Genomic DNA, 24,451 nt, shown 5'->3' with positions numbered 1-24,451 from the left:
GGCTGGGCTGTCGTAAAGAAGGAGCCCCACAATTCACAGGGAGGCTGGGAACATGGGGGAACACCTGTGTGTTCCATCTCTATGGCATAGAGTCTATGCCACTAAAATCCCCCCACCTCGACTTCTTTACCATGATACAAGTAAAACACTTTTATTTCTGAGTCCATATCTGACCCTTAGGAGCATGTAGCATATTGCTATTGCTTGTCATTCTCCTTTTTAACTAGTTCACTGAAATTTATGATTATTGGTCATTTTTCTTACATCTTATTTTGTATTTGTCTTGTTTTTAAAATAGTTTTTGTTGTTGTGGCTACCTCCTTTTTTCTATTTCTTTAGATCAATCAAGTTTTAAAAGCTTCACTCATTTTTCATCCCCCAGCTAATTCGGAAGTATAGCCATCTATTTCTATTTTTGTGGGTGGTTATGTACATTTAATTTACTCTAAAAAGTATCCTACTCGTCCCAAACCTGTAATATTTTAACTTCCTTGTTTTACATGTTATCATATAGTATTTTAATTTTTTATTGTTACCCAAATAAGACAGTACTCTGTTTATACAGTCAATATTTGTTTTGATTTATTCACATTTACCTAGTTCTTTGTTCACTAGTCCTTCATGCTTCTCAGACTTTCACATGTAAGGATGTTTTCATTCTTTCTGAAATACTTTCCTTGGAAGTTTCTTTAGATATAGGGATCTGGTTGTAATGAACTCTGATTTGTTTTGTCTAAATACTTAATATAACTAGAATTTTCTGGTCCTCCAACTATGATCACAGAAGATCAGAAGCATTTAGCATCTAAAGAGCCACCCACTAACAGATACCTAGTGTCTTGGGGCTAGAGAAGCCTGCATGCAGATTGGCCTGCTGGCCACTCTCTTCCTGGCCAATGTGAGGGTCCAGCGTATTTACAAAGATAAACCTCTAGACAGAGATACATGCTTACTGACACATGATCACTCTGTGCACTGCAAAGACACTTAGAAAGTGTGGAATGTATATAAAAAGTGATTCAGATACAGCACTTGAAACCGAGGGAACTCATGCTTTAATAGACACTGAAATCACAAAAGAAGGCCAAGTGCCTTAGCAATCTCAATAAAAATATGAAGTTCTTTTTACATGATAAATTTCATAATATAAAAAGTTTAATGCCATCTGGAAACTGTAATTTACAAAAATGTCCACATAGGCCAAAGATGGCTAACTCTGCATACAACGGGTGTGAGTGCCAAGTGGGGAAGGGATCTGAGGAAGGGAGAGGTGACCACATGTGTCCTTACATGGAATATCTTTGAAGGATCTGGTACAAACGAGGGCCCAGTTCACAAACCACATATACAATCATTTTAGATAAAACAACAAAATATGTGATGAAATATTATACAATTTTCACTTTCTGCCTACTTACTAAAAAACCAGATTATTGGGTGGTATTTTTTCCAGCCTGAAGTGAAACTAACGAAGTGACAGTTCCCCTTGTGGTGGGAGGTGGCGGGACAGGAGGCACCATACTGAGACTTGCTCACCTACTGAGTCACTGGGACAAGGTCAGGATAGGGACAGTGTGTGCAGCACCTGGTCTCCTGCTGAGACCCAGCGAGTATCAGTGTGAACCATAATTCTTTTTCAAATGGATGGAGGTGAGAATTTTTTGATTTTACTACACACTAATGTAAATTCTAGTAGCTAATTGTGTCTTGGTATTTTGACTTAGTTAAAAGGCAAAGTAGTTAAGTAGTTCACTGGTGAGAATTAAGGTAGACTATACTACCTTGCTTTGTGGTCATTCCAAGGTTTCTAGGAAAGGGAGATTTTATTGCTTGTGTTCAGTGTATTTGCATCTGATGAATATATATTAGGGGCAGGAAATTCCAGTTTCCTGAGCTGAAATCTAATTGTATCCAATGGGATTTGCATATGGAGAAGAAAAATTTTTGTAAATTTTACTCATATCCATGGACTCCTTCCAAAGTGAAGCAAAAAGCCAAAGACTATGCATGGAGCAGTCATTCACTTCTCACCATGTGACTCAGAGTTCTCATGAAAGCCAATCGATTTTGTCTGTAATCTGACAATTCCCCTTGATTATAGAATCAACACATTATTCTAATTGTGTTTTCTGTTATCTATACCAGGCATCAGCAAACTTTCTTAAAAGGCCAGGTATTTAGATATTTTAGGCTTTGTGGGCCAAGAGGAAAAAATCAAGAATATTATGTGGGTATTTAGATAACTATTTAAAAATGTAAAATCCATTCCTAGCTCATGGCTATAAAACAAAACAAAAAACAACAGGCCTCTGACCAGATTTAGCCTGTGGGTTATAGTTTGCCAACTTTTGAGCTGTACAAAGAAATCTGTGAATTACCCAATCCCACAATTTTTAAGTGCATACTTTTTTTTCCCCTCAGTGTAGCCTGAAAAATTCACTCTGATTTTACATTCATTTTATTCCTGTAGAAAAACACCAAGAGTGACAGTAAACATAAAGAGGCAATGACTCTAGCATGATTTTTTGTTTGGTCCTATTATTTCATCATCTCAGCTTTCCCTCATTGTAGTTTATATCTAGAACAACAACAAAAACGACATATACCATTTGGCTTTTCAACATGAAACCTGTAACAATGTACGTAGGACTGAAACCAAGTTAGGGTCCAGGAATTCTCCTCGCTGGCTCGCTGACCACGGGCAGCAGTGTGGTGTGGTGGGGGGCATGAGCTAGAGGTGGACAAATGGGGCAGCAGCCTTGTCCTCGCGGACAGCACAGACCCCAGGCCTTTTGTCCAGGGCTTCTTGGCACTTGGGAAAGAGGCTGAGATTTGCTAAGAAAGGAACAGCCCAACTATCTACATATAGATTCAGAAATTTACTTTGAGGTTTAGTTTTCATAATTGAGAACCTGATTTTATTATCTAATGCACAGTGCTATACACTTGGCTTTCATTTGCTACACTAGTACTTTTATTACCACTTGCTTTTTTTCCTACTGACATAAAGATAACCTTATAATTGCTCGCTTCTTTATAAAGTTATTTCTCTTCCAGTATTAGATCAGGGTTAGACTGGGACACCCTTATTGTTTGCTTTGTGGGCATGGCTGTTGGGTTAAATGCAAAAACCTCTATGACATAGCAGAGAATAATTAACACAAATTGAATAAATATTATCCATTCCTCTTTTCAGAGTACACTGAGGGAACAGGGCAAGTTGTCAGTGTATGTTTATAAAGTGAGATCCTACCCAAGGTTAAAAACTCTCCCTGTGGGACTTGATGTTCCTGTCCTCTGCCAGGCCCCTCATGTCCACTCCCTCCCTGTGCTTCTGGTGCCCCGGGGAAGCTCACCTTTGTGTGATACACATATATCCTCAGAGTGCGGATGGTAGGCTTTTCGTTTTAGAATTACCTAAGAGAGGCTTTAAATTCTCCAATTCAACTTAGTCCCGAGAGGACTTCCAGCATTTCATTTCTTTATTCAGATATGTTAAAATGTCACCCCTCTCTAGACTTATTTTGTCTCTTCCCAGCTGGCGACGCCTTCAGGGATGTGTGTTTCCCTATTCAGCAGTATTTGGATGTAAACCCCACCGAAGGCCCTGCTTCTCAGGCTGTGGACATGTAAGCCTTCTGTGGGAGCAGAGGGGGCTTGTCCTTCAGACATAGGAGCAGGGCTCCGGTCACAGCTAAGATGAGAGTCCCTGTGTGGCTCACAGACATGGGATGCTGGGATTGTGGGAACCTGGCAACAGAGTTAGAAGTGGTTTTAGAGGCCTGGAGATGGGAAAAGATAATAAAATTAAGCAGCTAATAAAGTGAATAGGAGCTGGAAGGCTAGATTCTGGTTAAATCTAGTTAGCCAGAGGATTTTTTTTTCTTTTTTTCTTTTTCTCTTTTGCTTATAAGGAAACTGAATAATTTCAGTCTTTCCACCCCAAAGCTTGATAATTACTTATTGATGACTATTCAAAATTTGACATTTTAAAAAACTTTCTGAGCTTTTAAAAATAATAGCTATAAATGCAAAGTACTATTGATAATAAAACCAAGTTGTTTATCCACATACAAAAAAGTCAGTAATGTTTTAAAAGCACAAAGTTGCATTTTTAAATTGCAATTGCATAGTTCTGAAATGCCTGGATAAGAGTTATATAAATTTTTTTTAAAAAATTCAAGTTTGGTTGACATTGGGCCCCAAGGGTATTTGTAGAGCTCAACAAAACCAAGTTCAGGATGGAAACGCTGTTTTGATGTGAATTATTGCATTGTTACTGTGATGTTACAATATCATGAGACCAAAACTGCTACAATTTAATTTAAAATCATTGGCACTTTTTAAACCATTATTCTGTTTTTGGCTAATATAACATTTTCATGTAGAATTTCAAGTTAAGAGAGATTTTATATATCCCACCCCCAGCCAGCACCTGAAAGCCTTAAAAAAGCTCTATTTGTATTTGTATTTCTGTGTATAAAAGGTACTGCATATATACCTCTTAGCAAAATATGTGCTCCCTTTCCTCTTCCCACCCCAGAACCCTGGCCATTTTTAATACAAAAAACCTGTTGAAGAATCACATCAAAGATGAGAAGCAGAGAGTTCAAAGGTAAACATTTGGTGAAGTGTGGAGAAAATTCCATGAGCCTCCTGTACCAGTCCCACAGGAGCCCTGGCTTTTGGTGAACCTGGCCCAGGGAAGCACCATCTGTGTGTGTGTGGTGGTGATGTCCGGGCGTGGCGGTGCCCTTGCCTGGAGCGCACCCTTTGTGAGAGAGGTGACCGACTGCACTCAGACAAGGAGTAGGCAAGCGAACGACAGGTCCTCTGCAGGCTGCTGCACTGAGTCCCTGGGCACAAAGATGCCTTAGCATTTAGAGGAAGGAAAAAACCTTCCTGGGGACAGAAACTTGTAGCCATTGCCGGAAGGAAGTCTCAAAGGGCGTGTGGGGGCTGCAGCAGGAGGTCCGGCGGGTGGTGGCAGCGTGCTCAACGCGGTGGTCTCGCCGCGCCAGTGTCCGTTGGGAGGGGCTTTCTGTGGTTCTCTGTGTTGTTGCAAAGACAGCTCCTTGAGTTCAAGCTTGTCTACGCCTTCCTCCTTCTTGTTGTGCCGGGGTGACAGATTTAACAGACTGAGGACATCTCTTTTGGAAGTCATCGTTCCAGGGGCCCCCCGGAATATTTTCATGGGGCCTGTGGAATGCTGGGGTGTGCTCTGCCAGAACATCTTCAGGTTGTGCACAGCCTGCACCTTTTCATCAATGGCTGCCATTTTCAGTTTGTCAATGTCGGGGGCATCAGCTGGACTCGAGCGAGCGGAACCAGCTGAGGAATAGGAGAGAGCTGGGGACGGTGCACTACCAGCAGGAGAGTGGTGGCCTGAGCTTGGGGACATGTTCCTTGGCGATTTGGAAATGTGGGCACTGTAAGGAGAGCTGGGATACTTCAGTTTAAAGAGAGGCTGGTCAGTCAGGGAAGTCTGGGAATCAGAGCCGGGTGACGGGCGGCCACTATGCTGGCTTGGGCTGTCTTTGATGGACACCTCCAAGGTGGTGGGGCTGCTGTATCCTGAACTCACCTTGGGTAGGGATGAGCTTCTGGCTGGGGGCTTTGGTTTAACAGTAATTGGTGATGGCTGACTCTTCTGATGGGAGAGGGTAGGCCTGCTGAACGCACTTGTCTCTGATGCTCTGAAGACGGCAGCGTTATTTGGCATGGAAATGCCATCTTCTGGGTTATTATTCTTGCCGCTCTGACTGCCACCCCTCTGAAGACGTTCCACTGCAATAAGATGACTTTGTGTCTCCTCTAGAATTTTCTGGGCCAACTCTTGTGGATCCAGCTTTGGGTTGCTTTCTTCTTGGGATTTCACAGTGCTATCTGTTTCTGTGCTAGACTGGTCTGATTCTCCTGTATCTGAACTTGCTAGTTTTCCAACCTTTTGGAAGGGTGAGTTTGGGCTGGGAATCAGAGTCATTTTAACTGGAGAATTTGGAGTGCTTATGCTCCCCTTGGAGCTTATAGAAACTTTCACACCTCCAGTTGTCCCTACTCGGGACTGTTTGTAATCTGGTGAGAAGCGTGTCTTTCTGTTTTCTTGGTAGGCTGCCAAAGGCTCAGTGCTAATGATGGAAAACCCTTCATATTCTTCTTCATCTTTGCTGCCTGGAGGGCGGGTCTGGTGGGATAGCTGGCTCCGAGGCAGGGTGGATCGCTGTGGGTAAGCATTCTTGGACCTGTCATAGTCCTGCCGTCCTCGGGGACCTCCACCTTCTGACCCACCCTCGGGCTTAGAGACAAAGCTCATTGAGGAGGCGATAGAGCTCAGACTGTACACAGAGATGGCATCCGAAGCGATGCTCTCTGCCCCGGTGGGAGAGAAAGGGGGGTGCTGGTAGCCCAGGGGCAGGGCATTTGAGACAGACTGGGCCGAGGCCAGGGACTCCAGGGAAGACGAGCTGTCAAGGCTGAGGCGCTTGGGCAACTCAGTGGAATCTAAGACAAAACGTATGTACCCAGAGGGCAGTTAGAATTCTATATGGCTTTTTGATTCTATATTGATTTTTTTTCTTTCAGAACCACAAGCATCTTTATATGCATAGAAGCTAGTAAAGAATTATACAAATGCTACTTATATACAACTTGAATTCATCTTGTAATTCTGAAAAACACAGTCCTGTTGGGAAAAGAACATCTTACATAGGGACAGAAACACCCTAAGAGACCCCGCTGCAACCACCATGCACTTTCCACTCTGCTCCCTATCTCCTGGGACCCCCACATCTGCCTCCTGTCTGACCCACGCAGCCGGTGGGCAATCTATGATGTCCCCTGTCCTAGAACCAACCCCCCTACCGCTGCACATTCCAGCAGCCTCCTCTTCTCCCACTTTTTCTTAACCAAGTCCACTCAGTCTTTTGTCCTCCCAGTTATCGTAAAGGTCACCAATAACGTCCATGCTACTACATCAATGTTCTCTCCTCAGGTCTGCAGTCAGTGGCACCCTGCCTTCTCTGATGATTCCTTCCCAGGCCTCTCCTCATCTTTGTGACCTTTGATCCCTGGCATGTCATAGTCCACTTCCCTTTGGACCTGTATGCACACATGCATCTCCACCATAGCCTTTCCCTGAACTCTAAAGCTGCCTATGTATGTGTCTAATGGAGACTTCAATGTGTATGTCCACTCTAGCCTGGTGGCTCAGTTGGTTGGAGCATCGTCCTGTACACCAAAAGGTTGCAGGTTCAATCCCAGGTTGGTGCACATACGGGAGGCAACCAGTTGATGTTTCTCTCTCTCTCTCTCTCCAATCAATAAAAAACATATCCTTAGGTGAGGATTAAAAACAAAATAGAGTACGTCCAAGATGAAACTCAAACTCATTTTTCCTGCTACTTTCAAGGTTTCAGCAAAAATAGTCCCTTCTGGTAGCTGCTCCAAAAAAACAGGGTATCACCTTTGATGTCTCTCTCTGTCTGACAAATTCTTCAGTAGATCCTGTTGGTTCTGCCTTCAAACCATGGCTACCTTCTGAGCCAGCATTTCGTCTTCACTTTGTAGCCAGCTTGGCCCACTGAAGGTCAGGTAGGCAGGTGTCCCGCCACGCCTCCCTATTCTGTCTGCTCTACGGCCTTTGTTTCACTTTGTAGTCCAGTATACTCTGCTAGTTTTCTTCATAGCACTTGTCAGCAAATCATCTAATATACTACATGTATTTTAATTGCATGTTCCATAAGAGCAGGGAGTTTCTTTTCTGCTCTTGAACAGACCCTAACACATGCAAAAATGTTTCTTCACATTTCTTTCCCCTTCCTAAAATGTCGCTAGATGTGCTTGTGTCTGACCCCAGGGGCGCTGGGCGGAGCTCTTACCGAAAAGGGCGAGCAGGGACTGGAGTGCAAAGTGCATGGTTCTTCGACTGGCTTGTTTCCCAGTTTTCAGGATTACTTCCTCTTGACCAACTTCACAGAGATCAAAACCTAGAGTAACAAAGAGTATAAACATCTGCTTCCTTAGGGAAGATTCCATATCCTGAAAAGATTCCATATCCTGTACGGCTCCTCATACAGTGTCATGGGAACCCCCGCAGACCCCTCCACAGGCACCCTGCCTGGGACTTCCAAGTCCCTTCAGAGAGCACTGGCTGCTTTCCTGCCTGCACTGCCTTCTTGAGAGCTGAGCGTTGGAACTAGTAAAGCTCATTAACCTTTGTTTTCTCCATTCTTTTGTAGAACAGTCCACTTAAAGGAGTCAGTCTGGGAAGAAAACTGGCCACTCTCTGGCATTGGGTCTGGAATGCAGAACTGGTGCATGGGAAGGTGGGAGCTTCTCAGTGGCAAGGACGATATCTTCATACGTGGTCAGCGTCTGCTGCTGCGGGCTTTGGAGTGAGCTGTGATGGTGGAGAATCTGAACCTGTCTCTCAGCTGAACCGCCCTGCAGGGACTCCACTCTGCCAAAGCCCAAGAGGGACTGCTCCCCGAATCTAAGGGTCTGAGACTTGGAGCACAACAAAGAGCATGAGCCTCCTGAGCAAGAGGTTGACTAAGCCATTGCCACAGCACTCCAGCTTCTTAAGAGACGCTGCAGAGGCACCCAGTGCATCGCCCCAGGAAGAACTCAGGAGGAAGAAGCCAAACATGCTGTGATGACGGGCTGTGTCCACAGAAAGGCATCGCTAAGCAAGAATTTAGGGTCTGCAGAGCCTTCAGCACGGAGACTCTTCACTCAGCCTCCTCTGCAGGTCACTGAGCTCCGGTAAGCCCGGGATGCAAGCACCTGTGAAAGCAGGCCCTTTCCCTCCTTTGATCTCACTGTTCCAGTGATAGAAATCTGTAATTACAGTGCTGCCATGTCAGCATGCTGTGCCTTTCATGACGGGAGTACTTACTAAAGGAGAAGTCTGTGTCATTCTTACTCGAGGATTCTGATATTGGTGTAACACTGTCTTTACTTCGGGAATTAGGTTTATTAAAAGAGCCAATTAGCATTCTGGTTGCTATGGGACATTTTCCTCCTTAAATCATAAACAATCCCTGAAAGCAACAGGAAGGTCTCAGCATTTAAAGACAAATTAATGTAAGTGTAATATTTTAGTTAGAAACCTCTACTTTTACCAAAATGATTCTAATAGAACTCAGTCCTAACTAACTAACTGCCCTGTGATGGGTTTTGATGGCATGTGTTTCATGTTGAAGACTGGAAAGAGGGTGTCTTTCAGAGCCTTGGAGTCCTCAGAGTGAGGGAGCCACGTTTCTAGATGCCCGGCCTGCAGGGACTCCTTGCTGCCACGCAGCCCTCCCCAACCTCAGTCCACAGGATCTGGAAATTATAAGTATGTGGTTTGAGTATTAATGGGATTTGGAAACTACAGAGAAGTAGGGAAACATCAAGGAAAATCACCCACAATCCCAGCCTCAGAGAGCCAGTGACACGCCCGACAAAGGACATCGAAACATCCAGTTCACAGGTAAGGTCTGGCTCCACCACACCTACTCCCAAGGGAGGAACTTTTCCTTTATAAAGAAAGGTCTTGGCTTCATCTCCTTCCTCACCTGTGTTACTGCCCCAAGACTAGCTTACAGCCTGTCATGAAGTGAAAAGAGATGTGTCCTGAGTATATAGACTTGGCCTTTCTCACTCTTGCTCCATTTGCTACTGACCACTTCTACTTAGATAAAAATTTACTATGTTTACACCAAGAAGACTGCTGTAAGGAAATACAAATCATAAAGGACCTCAAAGTGCCTATTCACGGGGGACGTGTGCGGTGGGGGCTCTGTGGATTTCCCTTGGTACCTTCAAGGACAAATGGAGCCAGCCTGAAGTTGAGGTTGGTTGGGAAAGGTCATCTACAAAACGGGTTAGAAAAAATGGCCCAATCTGAATATCTGGGCCTCACAACCAGAAGAAAACTCTTCTTTAGGGTCGTGCTGTCCTGCCATGTCTGTTCCCTATAACAGTGTATTCAGGCTATGTCATCCTCTGAAGACTCCCCATTCTCAGGTTAAAACCAAAGCCATCCCATGTCGTCTCAGCCCCCCGTTTCTGCCCTCCCCCATGTCAATCACTAGGACCTTGATGCTTTTTTCTATCACAGTATGCCTCACCTTCCAGAGTAAGGTGCCTCCCTTAGATGAGGTAGTTACTGTCTAAGAGGGCAGGGCCTTTTGCCTTTGCTCACTGCTGCTTCCCCAGTGCCTAGGACACTGGCTGGCACATGACAGGTATTTGAAAAAAAGGGTATGGTGTGAATGGCTCCCAAGCAAGTCACACAGACACTTAAGTGGAGCCATGGGAGTTATGTCAGGAGCTGCCTCAGTTGAGTTACAGTGATGAAAAAGGAAAAGTGAGCATCCTGTATTGAACAAGGGTCCTGTACATGCAGTTCTAGGTCCCCATAGTAAAATCTAAGGCGGTTTCAATAGTACTTTATTTCTGCCAGTTTCCAGGATTAAAATAATTGTTTTATGACTATTTAACTTTTAATCACAGCCTGACTCCCAACAGTACCAGATTCATATTAAAATGATGACCACAAAGTCATAAGGGAAATGGGACAAAGTTGGGGAGCTATTTCAGAATTGTACTAAACCACTAGAACCCGTGAGGTAACTATTTGAGTAATAAGACATCTAAGGAGATAGAAAACTCCCGAGAGTCTACCAGCTTTACCCAAAACTTGATTTTTAAAGAAACCAATTAATAAGTCTTTCCTACCTAGAGCCGCCAGGAATTCGTGACATCCCGGGAGTCGCCACAGCTGGACACTGATGGAGACTTGAATGGGAGCCAGAGCAAAGTCCTGCTCCTTCTCGCAGGCCTGTAGCTGGACCAGCACCTGATGGAGCTGAGTAAGGGGGAACACGTGAGCTCCGGCCCACCTAGGATTTGTCCTTAAGTTATTGTTATTGTTATTGTCATCACTAATGAGCTTATATTTGTATAGCATCTGACAAACTCTGTATAGTGTGTTCGTGCCTGTTGTTCTCTCTGTGGGAAACTCAAGGGGCAGTGGGTTGTTAAAGGTTATGGGCCGGCCCACAGTCAGGGTTTCTGCTTCCAGCCTCACGTCTTCCCTTGAGCTCACTCGCTGCAGGGCTACTGAGCACAGGAGAGAGGCTTGGGGCTTATAGGCCTGGTCATCTCCCTCTCTTTTTGTCTATTTAATTAAAACCATCTTTATGATCTTGAGGTAAACGGTGAAGAGGAATCCAAGGTTACATTCTAGAGCAGGAGTGGGGAACCTTTTTCTGCCGTGGGCCACACAAAATTAACTGAAAAATTAGCCTGCTCTATTTAGTCAAGCATTTCATTAACTCATCCCTAATAACTTGGCAGGGTCAGGCCAATGATTTCTTGGGCCTTACATGGCCCGTGGGTCAGACGTTCCCCACCCCTGCTCTGGAGCATCAGCACTCAACCCACTGAAATGCTGTGATGTTTCAGATTTCCCGAATCTATAAACACTACTCAGGTGCTTCTACCTCTGCTGTTCTGATGGAACTGAAAGATCAAGAACACAAGAGGGTGGAGCAGGAAAGGGGGAGCCAGAGCAGAGGAAAGGGATGGACTGCCTGAGCAAGCAGCACTAGTCATCCCAACCCGAGCGAGGTTGGCATGTGCATGCGACTCCAAGAGACAGCACAGCACGTGTGCTCAGAGCATGCTAAGGGGACCTCGGGGGTGGGTGGGTGGGTTGAGGGGCTCACCTGACAACAGTTGCTACTTATAGTAGTACTCACCATTCCAACCATATTTTTAACAGCCTTCGGCCAGCAGATTATAAGAAAAAGAAAGAAAAAAAGAGAGAGAAAGAAGACAGTTTAGACTCAAGCACAGGTTGTTATGCAACACGAGCTGACCACTGCTTTAGGAAGCGCCATACCAGGCCTGAGGCTCTGACCGGGAGGGGAGAGGAGCAAGAGGCAGCAGGGGCACACAGGAAATGAACAGCCACACCCAGACCAGAAGCACTCGGGGTCAAGGGGCTCAGGGTCACCCAGGTTCTGCCCTTCCTCGCCAGGAGAGGAGCAGGGCAGGTCAGACTCAAGTGGGGAAGGGGCACAGTGGGTATGAATAGGCCACTCTAAACCGAAGTCCATAGTGACTCAGGAAATGTCCACCAGCCACAGTGGGCAGCCCAGGACAATTCCCGGGGCCAGGCAGAAGGATATCAGGAAAGTCCCTGTGCTGCCACCAAAAGCAAGAAATTAAGCAACTAAAATCAACTCTTTTTTTTTGTAGAGCACGTGTTTCTGGCCCACCTGGGTTCATTTTAATATGCAACATTCCAGAAGTGTTGTCCTGATTCTATTTAAAAGCAGATGTAACACACTTAATACAAAATGAGTAGGAATTTAACGAAGGAGCCAGGTCACTGAGCTATGTTCAAATCCAAGCTGGAAACTACCCCACATATGTGGAGGCTCCAGGCACCACTCAGATTTTCAAAAGTTAATTCTGACTGGAGGAGCTTGATTTCCATGTAGAAATATTGCTGTTTGAAATGATATCTGCTGATAAATATGTAATAATGCATATTTTTTTCAAATTATTACACTCAGGAGGACTAGAGAAGTGTTCCGTGCTCTTCAGGGTTGCTGCTCCCTCCAGAAGCCCTCGTACCCATGGCTATCACCCTGGGCTTGTGCCAGACCTTCTAGCCAATAGGAAGATTAGGAGCTCTGAAAGTCCGAATCCGCCAGGTACCTGAATTAGATCTACACTGTCTTAACAGAAAGCCCATTTTTAAAAACCTGCTAAGTGGTTTTCAAATAGAGCTATTTGGGATCACTGCTGTGCCTTAGTGGCTATTTTGTTTAAGTGAAGTTCATACTTTTATCTGGGAGTAAGTATTGGAACACCTGAAGCCAGGCTGGCCCCACACCTGCTGGCTTAGGGAAGGTGGCTGTTTAACACTTGTCAGTTAGCAGGAAAAATGGGTGTGATGACAAGGTGCAGGAGACCGCTAATGGAGAGTTCAGAAAATTCCCTGAGATTACAGGTGACAGCAGACCCTGGAATGTCCTCTGAAGGGCCTTAAGCTCTTGGGATTCAGCACCCCTCTGTGCCTAGCACATGCTGGGGAGGGCTGTTCTCTTCCTCCCAGCTTTTGCCTCTTCCTCCTAATCACAAAGGCTGAAAAACACACAAGTAAACTACTTTACTTGCAGATTCCTATTCAGGGCCAAGTCACCCTCTTCCTAACTTGGCATGGCGCCCTCAAGCCTGGGCTCAGCCGTCCTAGCTCAACTCACCCGGCTGATGAGCTGCTCGCCCGTCTCCGAGGCAGTGATGAGCTTGCAGAGGGCTTGGAGGGCAGGGTTGGGAAGACCTAAACCAAGAAGAGGAAGATAGATGTTATCCAGAGTGACCTCTGAACCCACAGTCCTGCTGTCTTCCCAGAGGAAAACCCCAAATGCTCAGCTTTGGTGCCTTCAGAACAGCCAGCCCTGTATGTCCATGTCTGACAACCTCCAAGAAAGGCAGGTTGCGGGCAAGCACCAGTCCTGACCCTGCTGCAGTCCTCCAGGTGCGGGGTCACACTCCCAGCACCCCATCTCAGCCTCTCAGGAGCATCACCCGTCTGAGTGACGCAAGAAGGGCAGCCCTGAGCTTCTGCACTCCACTTTACCTGGGAAGGCTGCACGGCTCTCATATCCGAAGCTGCTGATTAAATATTAATAGGGGCTGCTGTTCACCCAGCATTACCTCATGTCACCCAGGAAGAGATAGAGCCAGGGCAGTACCCTATGGGCAAAGAATGCCTTGCCATTGCAAATCGAAAAAGTGAAGAGCACTACGTAGTTTCCTCTAAATCAGAAGTCTGTGTCTGGGACTTGGCTATTTCTCAAGACATTCCCCTTCCCAGCTATGAGATCCAGCATCCAGGTGAGTGCAGGGGCCACGGCCACCGACCCCTCTGCCCAAGCAGTCAACCAGCCCCTCTGGCCCTGCCCTGCCCAGGCTCACCCAGCAGGGACTGGATGGTGCTGCTGCACTGCTGCAGCCGGTCGCCTGGGTCGGAGGTTGGGAAGAAGACAGCTGCTGGCAGGCCACTGGCTGGGGGGTCCAACCGGAAGCCCACAGCGGTGAGGAGGGCCTGCCAGCCGGGGATGCCACCCACTTTGTTCTCCACACTCTGCTGGGATGTGTACATGGCATTGCGCTGCCCGTTCTGAATGCGCTGCAGGGACTTCTCCACCTGGAAGGGGAAGAAGGAAGCGAGAGTGAGGCGCTGCTCTGCTCAGGGCCAGCCCTCGTTTCTCTGAGTGGCTCTGGGGAATGCAAAGCCCCATCTGTGAAGCCAGTGCAGGGCACCGGGTCCTGAGGACCAGGACATTGCAGCAATGGCCCAGCTTCTTGAAAGGGAGGCTGCAGAGGGGAGGGATGTTATAATCAGAGCCAGGAAGGGCTGGTGCATCACGAAAGAATTCTGCCCTTCCTCTAACCCACCTCCTCCTGCCCCAGGCTCTCCTCCACAGACACTAAAGTGATTTGTCTGAAAGCCGGTCTGAGGTCAGGACCTGCCCAAACCATACATAGCTACCTACCCATCATTAGAATAAACTTCAGACCTTCAAGACCCCCCTCCCCCATTCACCAAACAGTACCCATCCCAGGGCCCTTTCCAACTCATCCTTCACCCCACAGCACTTGCCTCCGGGACCTGTACCTCCTCCATGATCAAGTGACCCTCCCCACTCCAGGGCCTAACCCGGTGCCTGGGACATGTGGACTGCACACATCAGGTAACTATGATGTTAACTCTCCCCATGAGCACTCCCTAGCACTCCCCACTGCCTCAGACCTTCCCCTGCAGTTCTCTTTATAGAGAACTTCAGTCCATGCTGAGATGCTGTTGCCCTGGGGTACGTGTGCCAGCACTGGAGGGACAGAATAGTCATTCCAAGGTGTCACCTGATTTTTTTTACAGTAAAATCCTGTTGCTGTGGGCTGACATCACAGGCAGCAAGAAATTAGTGCTCCTGGGCAAGACAGATACTAGCCAGCTGGCTGCCCACCAGGCTGGAAGGGCCTTGGAAGACCCTGCACACAGGGTCAAGGCACCCAGCGTGATTAGAAGGATGTAAGGGCTGGTGAACGTGACCCATGGCCTCTGCAGTCAGACCAGATGAAGCCAATAATGAAAACTTTCAATGTGCCTGAGGAGCCTCAAGGCCAAATGGGGAGCCGCTGAGAGGCCTGGCTCCTGCTTCACATCTTGGCCTCGGAGAATCAAACCAAACAGGTGAGAGGGCAGTTCGGTTATTTAAGAAAAGCAGTCTGGGGGCTGCTGCAAGAAAGAGGGTGACGGGCTGATAGGGACCTGAGAAGGGCCCCAGTGCTGAGCAACTTTAGGGCTCTGTGCAGTGTCCAGGCACAGGCACAAAGTGGTGGAGAAAGTCTCCCCCAGTCCTCAAACCTGGCCCAGCTACCCTGCAGCAGGCATGTGGGCTACGTTAAGTCTGGCCTGAGAGCTGTCAGAAGTTTTCAGGTTTCACATGCTCACCTAGAACCCCGTCCCCAGACTCTCCACTTCCCACTCCCAGGCCCGTATGGACTCTTCCCTGGGCCCACCTCGTACACACCTCTGTCCTCTGAGGTGGCCATGGGGCAGCTGTTGGCATCGAGTTTGGAAGAGCTTGGATGTGGTGTGGGCTCCTGGCTAGGACTGGGCTGGTCTTTCTGGCACAGAACTCCAAGGAGGTTAAGAATTCTAAATTAGCCAAAACCGGTTTGGGCTCAGTGGATAGAGCGTGGGCCTGCAGACTGAAAGGTCCCAGGTTCGATTCCGGTCAAGGGCATGTACATTGGTTGTGGGCACATCCCCGGTGGGGGGTATGCAGGAGGCAGCTGATCGATGTTTCTCTCTCATCGACGTTTCTAGCTATCTCTCTCTCCTCCTCTCTATAAAAAAATCAATAAAATATATTTTAAAAAAAAAAGAATTCTAAATTATTTGAAACTGCCTTCCAGGTTGTCAAGGTGGAAGGGTGAAATAAGGTTTATATCACTATTTCTTGGCATTATGTATAACTTTTAAATGTGTTAAAATGTCATGGGCTCGCCATTTGTACTCTCACCCAAGTCCTGCAAAGATCAGGGCTACCCAAGATCAAAGTCAGGCTTAGATTCTTCTTCCAACTAAATTTAGGGGAAAGCCAGAGTCATCTTACTATAAAATACCACCTCTCAGCTACTGGGTGCCAGCTACTCAACTGTCCTCTAATCCTCGAAATAACCTTGAGAAGTTAAAGTTTGATCCCCACTTCCAGATGAGGAAATTGAGGCTCAGGGTGCCAAGGTGACTTGCCCAAAGCCACATGACCCAAAAATGGTTGTGGTACAGGCCCCTGCTCCAGGTCACTGCTCACCTGCCCCTCCCCCAGGGTCTTGGTGAGGACTCCGTAGCCATCTGTGTGACATCACACATATGCCCACCACCTGCACCACCTAGCTTGACCCACAGGGGTATGGGGACAGTGTCTCCTTCACATACTCATATGTCCTGGTACTATGGAAACCAGCCTCCCCTTGTGCATTTCTGGCAGCTTCTGCTCCATGGGAACCAGGATGAGGTCTCCCCAGTCCCTTACCAAGTGCAGCAGCACTCGCAAGGCGTCCCGTGCCCGCTCCGGGTGCTGCAGGACCTCCGTGAGGGCCTGGCCGACGAGCGAGGAGGGGCTGTTCAGCTTCACGTCACTCCCGATGAGCATGAACCCTGTGGAGAGCACAGAGGGAACCTTAGAGCCTGTTGTCCCCTCAGCTGGGCTAGCTCTACAGCTCACCCATTCTGCAGTCACCCAGCAGGAAGAGGGGCTGCCCAGGACAGCTGCTCTATGGGCTGGACTGTGGAGCATTCCACTCACGGGGCAGTCTGTCACCCTTCAGTCTCCTCCCTTTTTAGAATCAATACTGCGCAGTAGGTGTGCAGTGCTGTTTGTAGTTGTAGTTGCTCAGGAAACTGCCTCTACTTCTCCACTGTGAGCAAAGTCAGGGAAAGGATGTCCTGGGCCCACTAGGGCCCTTCCCTGGCTTGGCCACCATCTCAAGGAATGATGTCTTTTGTTTCCCTGAAGTACATCTGTGCCTATACATGCTCAGGGACAGGGGCAGGGGTGCTGAGTCCTGGGGCCACTGGAGGTACTCCTCCAGCTGTAAGAACGAGCAGCTGAGCCAGGCTGGGAAGGTCCACACATCCGCCTAGATCCCGCCCCTCTTCCCTCAGCACCGCTCTCTAAGGAGGGCTGGAGGAGGCACAGACAGAGCAGTATCCTTAGCACCAAGCAACTTTAGGCCAACCTGCCCCCGAATAATGGAGGGAAAGGGTTTTCTAAAAGAATGAGCCATCTTTAAACATTTTCCCCAGAACACAGTGTGCCTTTAAATTATCTGTCACTAAAACTAAACAAAAACGCCATGTCCCTAAGTACCCTGGGAAGACAGGAGGGCCTGCCCAGAGGGGACAGGGGCGTGTCAGGGACCAGGTTCCCTGAACCCTACGGAATGGTCTGGGACTGCAGGGCCAAAGGCCCTCCTGATGGATGGAGTGTGTATAAAACAGACATCGTGTGCGGAGGTCTCCGTGACTGCATGAAAACCACTAGCATTCCTCTGATTTCTGCATCTGGCAGCAGAAGCAGCTCAGCAATGTAGCCAGGCCCCACCCCAGTGCCTGCCTGCCTGGCTGCCCACCCATGAGGTGAGGGCCACCAAAGACCAGGCCTGTTGGACCAACTGAATGTTTCTCTCCAGCCACGAGAATAGGGTAGATTCTACATAGTTTTTTTTTGATACCTTTAAAAAAAAACAAAAAACAAAAAAAACTACAGCCGTGTTGTGCTAGTGATGTAAACAAATGTTTCTTATATCAACACAGCTCATCCGCCTGGCACCACCCAGCACAGCTCTGCGCCCGGGCCCCTGCAGGCTCCTCGATTGCTGGCCGGCTAGGCCTGGGAACACCATGGCTCCACTTCAGGGCTTATCCAACTTCGGAAAACGACACCAACAGCATCGGCACATGTCAACTGGATTGATTCTGAAGGAAAAGTAAGTTGAAAGCCATTTTGTTCCCAACTTTTAAATATATCCTAGTTGGTACATTTTTTGCCTTTGAAACAAAATATAAATGTTTGGAAATAGTATGTTTGATGTTCCTCTGCTTCTCAAGGTTCAAGACACTGCTTTATGGGTCAGTACTGTCCCGTTGGTGCAGCGTCCTGGAAGGTGTAGGGACCAGTTCTGAGAGAGCACCATGGACTGAAGGTCATGAGTTGTGTCAGCAAAACCACGGCAGCTCGGTGAAAGGCTGGTGGGGAAATGGCCGAAGTTGGGTTTGGATCGCAGCCTGTGAGGGAGGGTATGGAGGGTTCACAAGGACCCTGGAGGATGAAGATCATCATATGGAGCTGAGAGGCAGAGTCCCTCGTACCCCCTCCTGTGATCAGCTGTCAAAGGAACATTCTCCCTGCACCCCTTGCGGCAGGCCCACTCAGAGCGTGCAGTGCCTCACGCATCATAAGACATTCAGCCCACTCCTCAAAGATCATCTCAGATGTGGGCAGGAAGTTATCAGCATCATCATGTTACCATGGAGCGTCAGAGAGGGTTAGTAACCTGTCTCAGGTCACACAGCCTGGGTGCAGAGCTAAGTCAAACCACGTTTTCTGAATATCAAATCTAGGGTCTTTCTCCCGCACCACTCTTCTACAGTCGGGTTTACACAGGGTGCCATAAAGGGGGCCATTCAGTAAACACCTCAGGAGTTTCACATGCACACTCCGATGGCAAACTTCTGCTCCCTGGTCATAGACTATTTTAATGCCATGGTAGTAAAAGGCTGATTTGGCAGAGGGCAAGTTTCAGCAAAGGAGGCTCCCTCCCAGAATCTCCCCATGCTGCCTTTCCCAGTGCCCCGCCCTGCCCTCGCCACCTCTCCCGGGCTGTGAGGACTGCTGACCTGGGGAGGTCGCTGACGGGGGCCAGCTGGCGGCCCCGCGCTCACCTGCCCAGTTGGAGGGGTGCGAGAAGGCCTTGCTGCTCTGCACTGCCTTCATGGCCTCTCCCAGGGCTGCGCTGGCTTTCAGGCTGTTGAGCAGGGACGAGTAGAAGGCATGGAGAAACATCTTGGAAGCAGCCACCGGCACAGGCCACAGGGACACGAGGACGCACTGTGCACCCGCAGCCAGGAAGGCCCGTGTCAGCGCGATGACCCCATCGGCTGTGACTTTGCTGCTGGACTCCTGAGAGGAGCCGAGGACCACCAGCTTCACCGGAAGCCGCAGGTCCAGGATGTCGGCAGCTGTGAGCAGCAGCTCCTGCAGGGGTGGGCAGTCCGAGATGCTCTCCCCATCACTGGTGTCGTCCTGCACCCGCAGGGACTCGGGGATTGTGTAGGGGTGGCCGAAGGAGCTCTTGCTGCTGGCAGGGTTGCCATCCACACTGGGCGTGAGGACCAAGGCGGAGAGTTTCCAAGAGATGTGGGTGGCAAAGTGGACACACTCAGCCTGGGTCAGGGCACTCATGACCCGCTCTTTGGTGGCCACACTGCCTACCAGGGGCTGGCAGCCCAGAAGCTCTGACACCATATAGGATTCCTCTTCGGCTGATGGCATCGGCCCCCACAGCCACCTGTCCATCACTGCTGACGGGAGCTTCGGGTTGCCAATGACAGCTGCCATGGAGGTGGAGCTGGAGTAGGTGGGCGGGGTTTTCCTCAGATGAGACTGGGAGGGAGGAAGGACAAGCAAACCACTGTTAGACTGGCCGGGCTGCTCAGGAGCCCAGGGAAGACAGCTCTCCTGTCAGGGCTGGCTCTGCCTTGGCTCCCCCTGTTCTCCCAATAACCTCATTCGCTTTGATTTTCAACACCCACTGACACAGGTGAGGGTCTTACTGTATGACAAGCTCTTGGAAATAGTCAGGACTGGGTGGTAAGAAGGTTGCTTCCCATTCGCCAAATCCCAGGAGGGGTGGGAGCAGGTATTTATGGGACAGACGTGTTGGAGGCGAAGGTCTGTGGTGCCTGCCTGCCCTGAGCTTCACCCCCCGTGTGCCCCTGAGTAAGGAGAAACCATGCCTGATGAGTCAGAGCAAAGGGGTGGCTTTGTTTACAAAGCAAGTCAGACTCAGGGAAACAGGGCCAAATTAAGTCCTTCAGAGGCACGGTGTTCTGAAAAGATTATAGTTCCCTTCCACAGTGTGTGTCGCAAAATAAAGACATCACTGAATTATAAAATCAGCGAAAAGAAGTCCCAACAAAGTTCTGATTTTCCTGCCACGATGCCTGTTAGTGCTTTCTGGAAAACATCAAATATAATATTACTTCAAAATAACTTTTGATGTCTACACTTGAGGATGCGAGAAATGCCTATTGGGTGCCTGACAGAAGACAGGACTCTTCCATCCCCTGGTGACCCTGGCAAACAGCCAGCTCACTGTTGTCACCGACATGAAGCTCTCAGCAGAGGCGATCTCTGATCCCGGGTGCTCCTGGCAGCAGGTGCAGTGAGCCTGCCTGAGTGAGCAGCAGCCACTCCGCATCTGGGATTCAGTCAAGGGCAGAGCAAAACTCAAGAGAAAATAATTTCTTTCACTTTGAACTGATTCTGTCCTGAGAAAGCTTTGGTTCAGCAACAAAAATAGCCAAAACTAAGACCTCCAAAACCCCGTGAAGCAGAAATAACGTGGTTTAAACCATACCAACGACCAAGGCCAACAGAGGCTGGTCAGGCAGGTCCCCTGGGGGCCACTTGCACCCTGGGCCTCAGGTCTGGGTGTTTGAACCTGCAGACACTCTCCCCCACAGGAGGCCCTCTGACCAAGCCCTGCCTGGTGGTCTGAGGGGCCCTGAGAGCAGCTGGTAGCTGGAGGGCATTTAGGTGTGAAGCTAAGCATTTCATTCAGGTCCTGGTGGTAATGACAGTTGAGCAGCTGGGCCAGGAGAGCGGGGAGCATCGGGCCATGAAGGACCAGAAGGAAGCCGGGGTTTCAGGGTCTCCGAGTTTGGAAAAGGGGGAAAGAATTCAGGGTTGGCAGAAAAGGCTCTCTAGTCAGGTGGGCAGGGCCAAGGGTGGCTGATGGGTGAGACATATCACTGTTGTCCCCTGATTTTCACGGGGGGTTCTTCTCATGCTGACTTTTTTGCTGAATGAAACCCAAGTCCCTTCCTGTCCCCTGAAAGCTGCTCATTTGTTTCAGTTCTTCTGTTGGCCGATGGCACTCTTCTCCACTTGACACTAATCTTGTCCATCATTGCTGCCTGTGGCCTCCGCTAGGAGCTGGAGGGTGGGATGAGCAAGTTACTCAGGTACCCAGCCTGTGGCCTTCAGCCTGGCTTAGTGCCTCTGAGTAGCTCACAACCCTGGTGTCACAGCAAAGAAATTGAAAGAGAAACGACCCATTTCATGGCTTCCTGAAGTAGCGAAGAACTGTCGGGTCAGGAGGGCTGTGCCCCTGCCTTCGGACAGACCTGAAGTCGCCCTACCCACCTGCGGCTATACAATCAGCAGTTTGAAGAGATCACGTCCTGTCACTTCAGACCCCAGTCTGGCCAACGGCCGCGCCCTTGCGGACCCGAGAGCGTGGCACCATCAGGCCTGCCAGAGGCTTACCTTGGACTGCGGGCCGAGGGCGCGGATGGACGGGACAGCGATGAGGGTGAAGCGTTCATACAGGTACTCATTGGAGGAGCTTCCTTTCAGGAGGGCGAAAGGGATGAGGTAGAGCTCCCCCTCCAGAACCAGGACCAGCTGCCGGTGCCGGCCCACAGGGCCGCTGGAGTGCATCAGGCCCTGCAGAGAAGCACAGAGGGCTGACACGGGCCCGGCAGGCCTGTGCTCCCACACACCGGGCCGGCCCTGGGCAGGGGGCTGAAATAGGCCCGGGGACCAGGCACATCTGGAGGTCCACACGGTTGCCTGGTTGATGGGTTGGGCATTGCTCACAGCAGCATCATGGGCTTCCATTCTCTATGGCTGTATTCTTTCTAAAAGAATTGCTGATCTCCGGAGACCAAGGCTGTATGGATCTTGATAAACTAAGAAGAAACAACTGGGACACTGGGCTGGGGGCTGAGTGTGAATAAAGAGAGGGAGACTTGCCAGGACTCGGTGAACGGGGAGGAAAGGGAAAAGGGCCTGAAATGCTAGCCTGGGAGGTGGGAGACTTTCTTCTGAACTGCGTATCCCAATTTGTAGGCCTGGGTCCTCCTCGGACAGTGCCTCGTAGATGCTACTGAGCTGGCACTGCCTACAGCCCTGGGCGAGGCCCTGGGTGGGACCCTGTCTGGGCAGCGAGGCAGCAGGTGGGTGACAGCAGAGTGGCCTGTGGGCAGGCGGTCGCACGGCAGAATGACAGCTGCGTTAAAAGGCAGTGGGAAACTGATTGAAAGGATGCCCTGGAAACTGTCTCCGAATTCTGCCTCCAGCACATGCGAGCATTGCCCTTGTACAGAAAGATTAGCTATAATCCAATGTGAACTTGAAGAAAGAAAATGAAGTGACGTCTCTATCCAAATTCATAGCACCTGTTAGATGAACAGAGGGACGGTTCGAGGAAATGCTACTCTGCACCTCCATGTCAGTCTAGAAGGGCTATTTGCTGGCTTCTTAAGTCCTGGGTTTGAAAGATAGAAGGGTTCGGCATCAGCCCTGCACCTGCTACTAACAGCCCCACAAATTCCAGCAAAGACTCAGACTCTCTGACCTCTGCAATTTCTGTGAGAGGATCTTTTGAAGTAGGACAAGACAAGAAGGCCAGGTGTACTACAAGCTGCCTGTGCCCCCAGGAAGCACCCTTCATCACCAGCAGGCCGGGACCCTGCCTTCACAGTGCAAGTCCAGGCAGCGAAGAGCTGAGAGCTGGCTGGGGCCAGGCGGGACAGGTAGGGGAGAGGAGGGAGGAGTGCCCAGCAGGCAGGGGCAGCAGTGCCCTGGAAGTGGCTCTGGGGGTTTATTAGTTATTTGTTTATGGCCTCAGCCTCTGAGATACACTGGGTTCCCACAGCCAGTTCTCCTGTCAGGTGAGCAGGTGCTGAGCTTTCTCAACAGAGGCCCCTGAGGGGAAGGGGAGGGGTAGGGCCCTCTTGCCAGTGGCCTAGGTCAGTGGTGTGTATGTGAAGCATCCAGGGGAGCCCAGACATGGTCCCTCTGTGACCTCGCAGTCCTGCACGTGGGCTACTGTCCTGTAGCTTTGGTTTTTAAGGCTCTACCTACAGGGAACCGGGAACTGAAATGAATGGAAATAATGATAAGGACGGCAAAGACTAAAAAGTCCTAACTCCCCAAATGGACCCTTTAAGGGGTGATCTGACCAAACCCTTAGGGTTTTCCAGTTCTAAGTCTGGTTCCTTGACTAACGCAGCTTCTGGCTTTGGACGAAGTGCCATCTGCAAACTGAAGGGTGACTTATGACTGGACATAAATAGGGTCCCAGGCCCTTTCATGCTAAACACTGCAACTTTTTTTGTGGTGCATTTTCTCCCTTGGGATCACAGGATTTGACTTAATGACTGGCGATGGCTCGTGTGCCATCACATGTAACTGGCCATCCTCAGAGCCTGGACATGCTCACCCATCCTGACAGCGAAGGGCTGGTGGTTCCAGGAAAGAGCCCTGTGGCATTTCCCTTCCGCCAGATCAAGTCAAGCACTGTGCAGCCCAGGGCGAAACACTCTGTTCCACATTCCTGCTGGCTGACCTAGTCCCTTAGCAACGGGACTGCGGCTAAACAGAGGCAGTTGTTCAAATAATTACAAGCCCCACGAGAAGCAGCTAATCGTTTTAGTCTTGAAGTGTCAGTGATTCATAAGCGTGGGCTTCCAATGAAAACGTGGAGTGGCTCTGGCAGCGGTGTCGCGTCGCCCTCTAGTGGCCTCAGAGCAGCGGTGTGCCTGCTGTGGGAGCTGGAGGATCTGGGCCTCCTCTCCAGGGGCAGCGCTGAGGAGGAGCTAAGGGCCCTCCCCAGGCTCCTCTGTGGCCCTGAGGCCTCTGACTCTGGCCCACCCGCCCCACCTGACCAGCCTCAACATCAGACATGGAACCGTGTGAATAAACAACGGGGTGCAGTGGGGATGGAAAGAACTCCTGGTTAGAGCCCAACCTCTCAGCTAAGCGTTTTTTGTGAAACGCTGTGAGTGGAGCACTTTGTAGCCACTGCACAGCCCTTGCTCTGGTCACTACGACAACGGCCTCTGGAAGGTATCACTGGAAGCAGACAAACCCCTTCCGTGTTCAAACACTTCCGTCACAAGAAACAGCTGTAAATAGCAGAAACTAAGGGTATGCTCTGAACTCAGTGCCTCTCTTCAAGATTATTCCATAACCCGGCACATCGCTCACACAGTGTCGCTCCTGAGGCAAGGAGGGGGGCCATCGCCTTAGGGCACTGTCACTCGTGTCCGGGGCGGGGCCTCCCCTTCTTTCCTTACCTTTATGAA

The 24,451-nt window shown here is 49.4% G+C and overlaps 1 protein-coding gene and 1 long non-coding RNA gene across 15 annotated transcripts in view; one reads left to right on the top strand and one right to left on the bottom strand.

Annotated features, from left to right (window-relative positions):
• Positions 1–24,451, top strand: part of LOC311613829 — a 45,358-nt gene that overhangs the window by 17,595 nt on the left and 3,312 nt on the right. For 5 of the 13 annotated variants that reach the window (XR_014793523.1, XR_014793524.1, XR_014793527.1 and 2 more), the window contains exons 3-8: positions 8,238–8,763; positions 9,227–9,475; positions 10,730–10,859; positions 12,573–12,713; positions 14,662–14,759; positions 17,891–18,063. This is a non-coding gene — a long non-coding RNA (uncharacterized lncRNA). Of the gene's footprint in view, positions 1–8,237; positions 9,476–10,729; positions 10,874–12,572; positions 12,714–14,661; positions 14,760–14,944; positions 15,260–17,890; positions 18,064–18,184; positions 18,315–24,451 lie in introns of all 13 variants that reach the window. The other 8 variants (XR_014793529.1, XR_014793530.1, XR_014793528.1 and 5 more) reach the window with 7 other exon arrangements.
• The window catches only part of TTC28 (tetratricopeptide repeat domain 28), a 319,835-nt gene continuing 296,416 nt past the window's right edge, over positions 1,033–24,451 (bottom strand). Inside the window, exons 15-23 of one of the 2 annotated variants that reach the window (XM_084868121.1) lie at positions 21,627–21,806; positions 19,019–19,739; positions 16,608–16,732; positions 13,981–14,212; positions 13,266–13,342; positions 11,751–11,774; positions 10,726–10,855; positions 7,878–7,985; positions 1,033–6,501 (exon numbers count right to left, since the gene is read on the bottom strand). In XM_084868121.1, coding sequence (XP_084724247.1) covers positions 4,874–6,501; positions 7,878–7,985; positions 10,726–10,855; positions 11,751–11,774; positions 13,266–13,342; positions 13,981–14,212; positions 16,608–16,732; positions 19,019–19,739; positions 21,627–21,806 — 3,225 coding nt within the window. In that variant the 3' untranslated portion in view covers positions 1,033–4,873. The remainder of the gene's footprint in view (positions 6,502–7,877; positions 7,986–10,725; positions 10,856–11,750; positions 11,775–13,265; positions 13,343–13,980; positions 14,213–16,607; positions 16,733–19,018; positions 19,740–21,626; positions 21,807–24,451) is intronic. The other variant, XM_084868122.1, reaches the window with a different exon arrangement.

The sequence above is a fragment of the Pipistrellus hanaki genome, assembly GCF_964339955.1.
Source record: "Pipistrellus hanaki genome assembly, chromosome: 19".
Taxonomy (NCBI): domain Eukaryota; kingdom Metazoa; phylum Chordata; class Mammalia; order Chiroptera; family Vespertilionidae; genus Pipistrellus; species Pipistrellus hanaki.
This window is presented reverse-complemented; position numbering and strand designations above follow the sequence as displayed.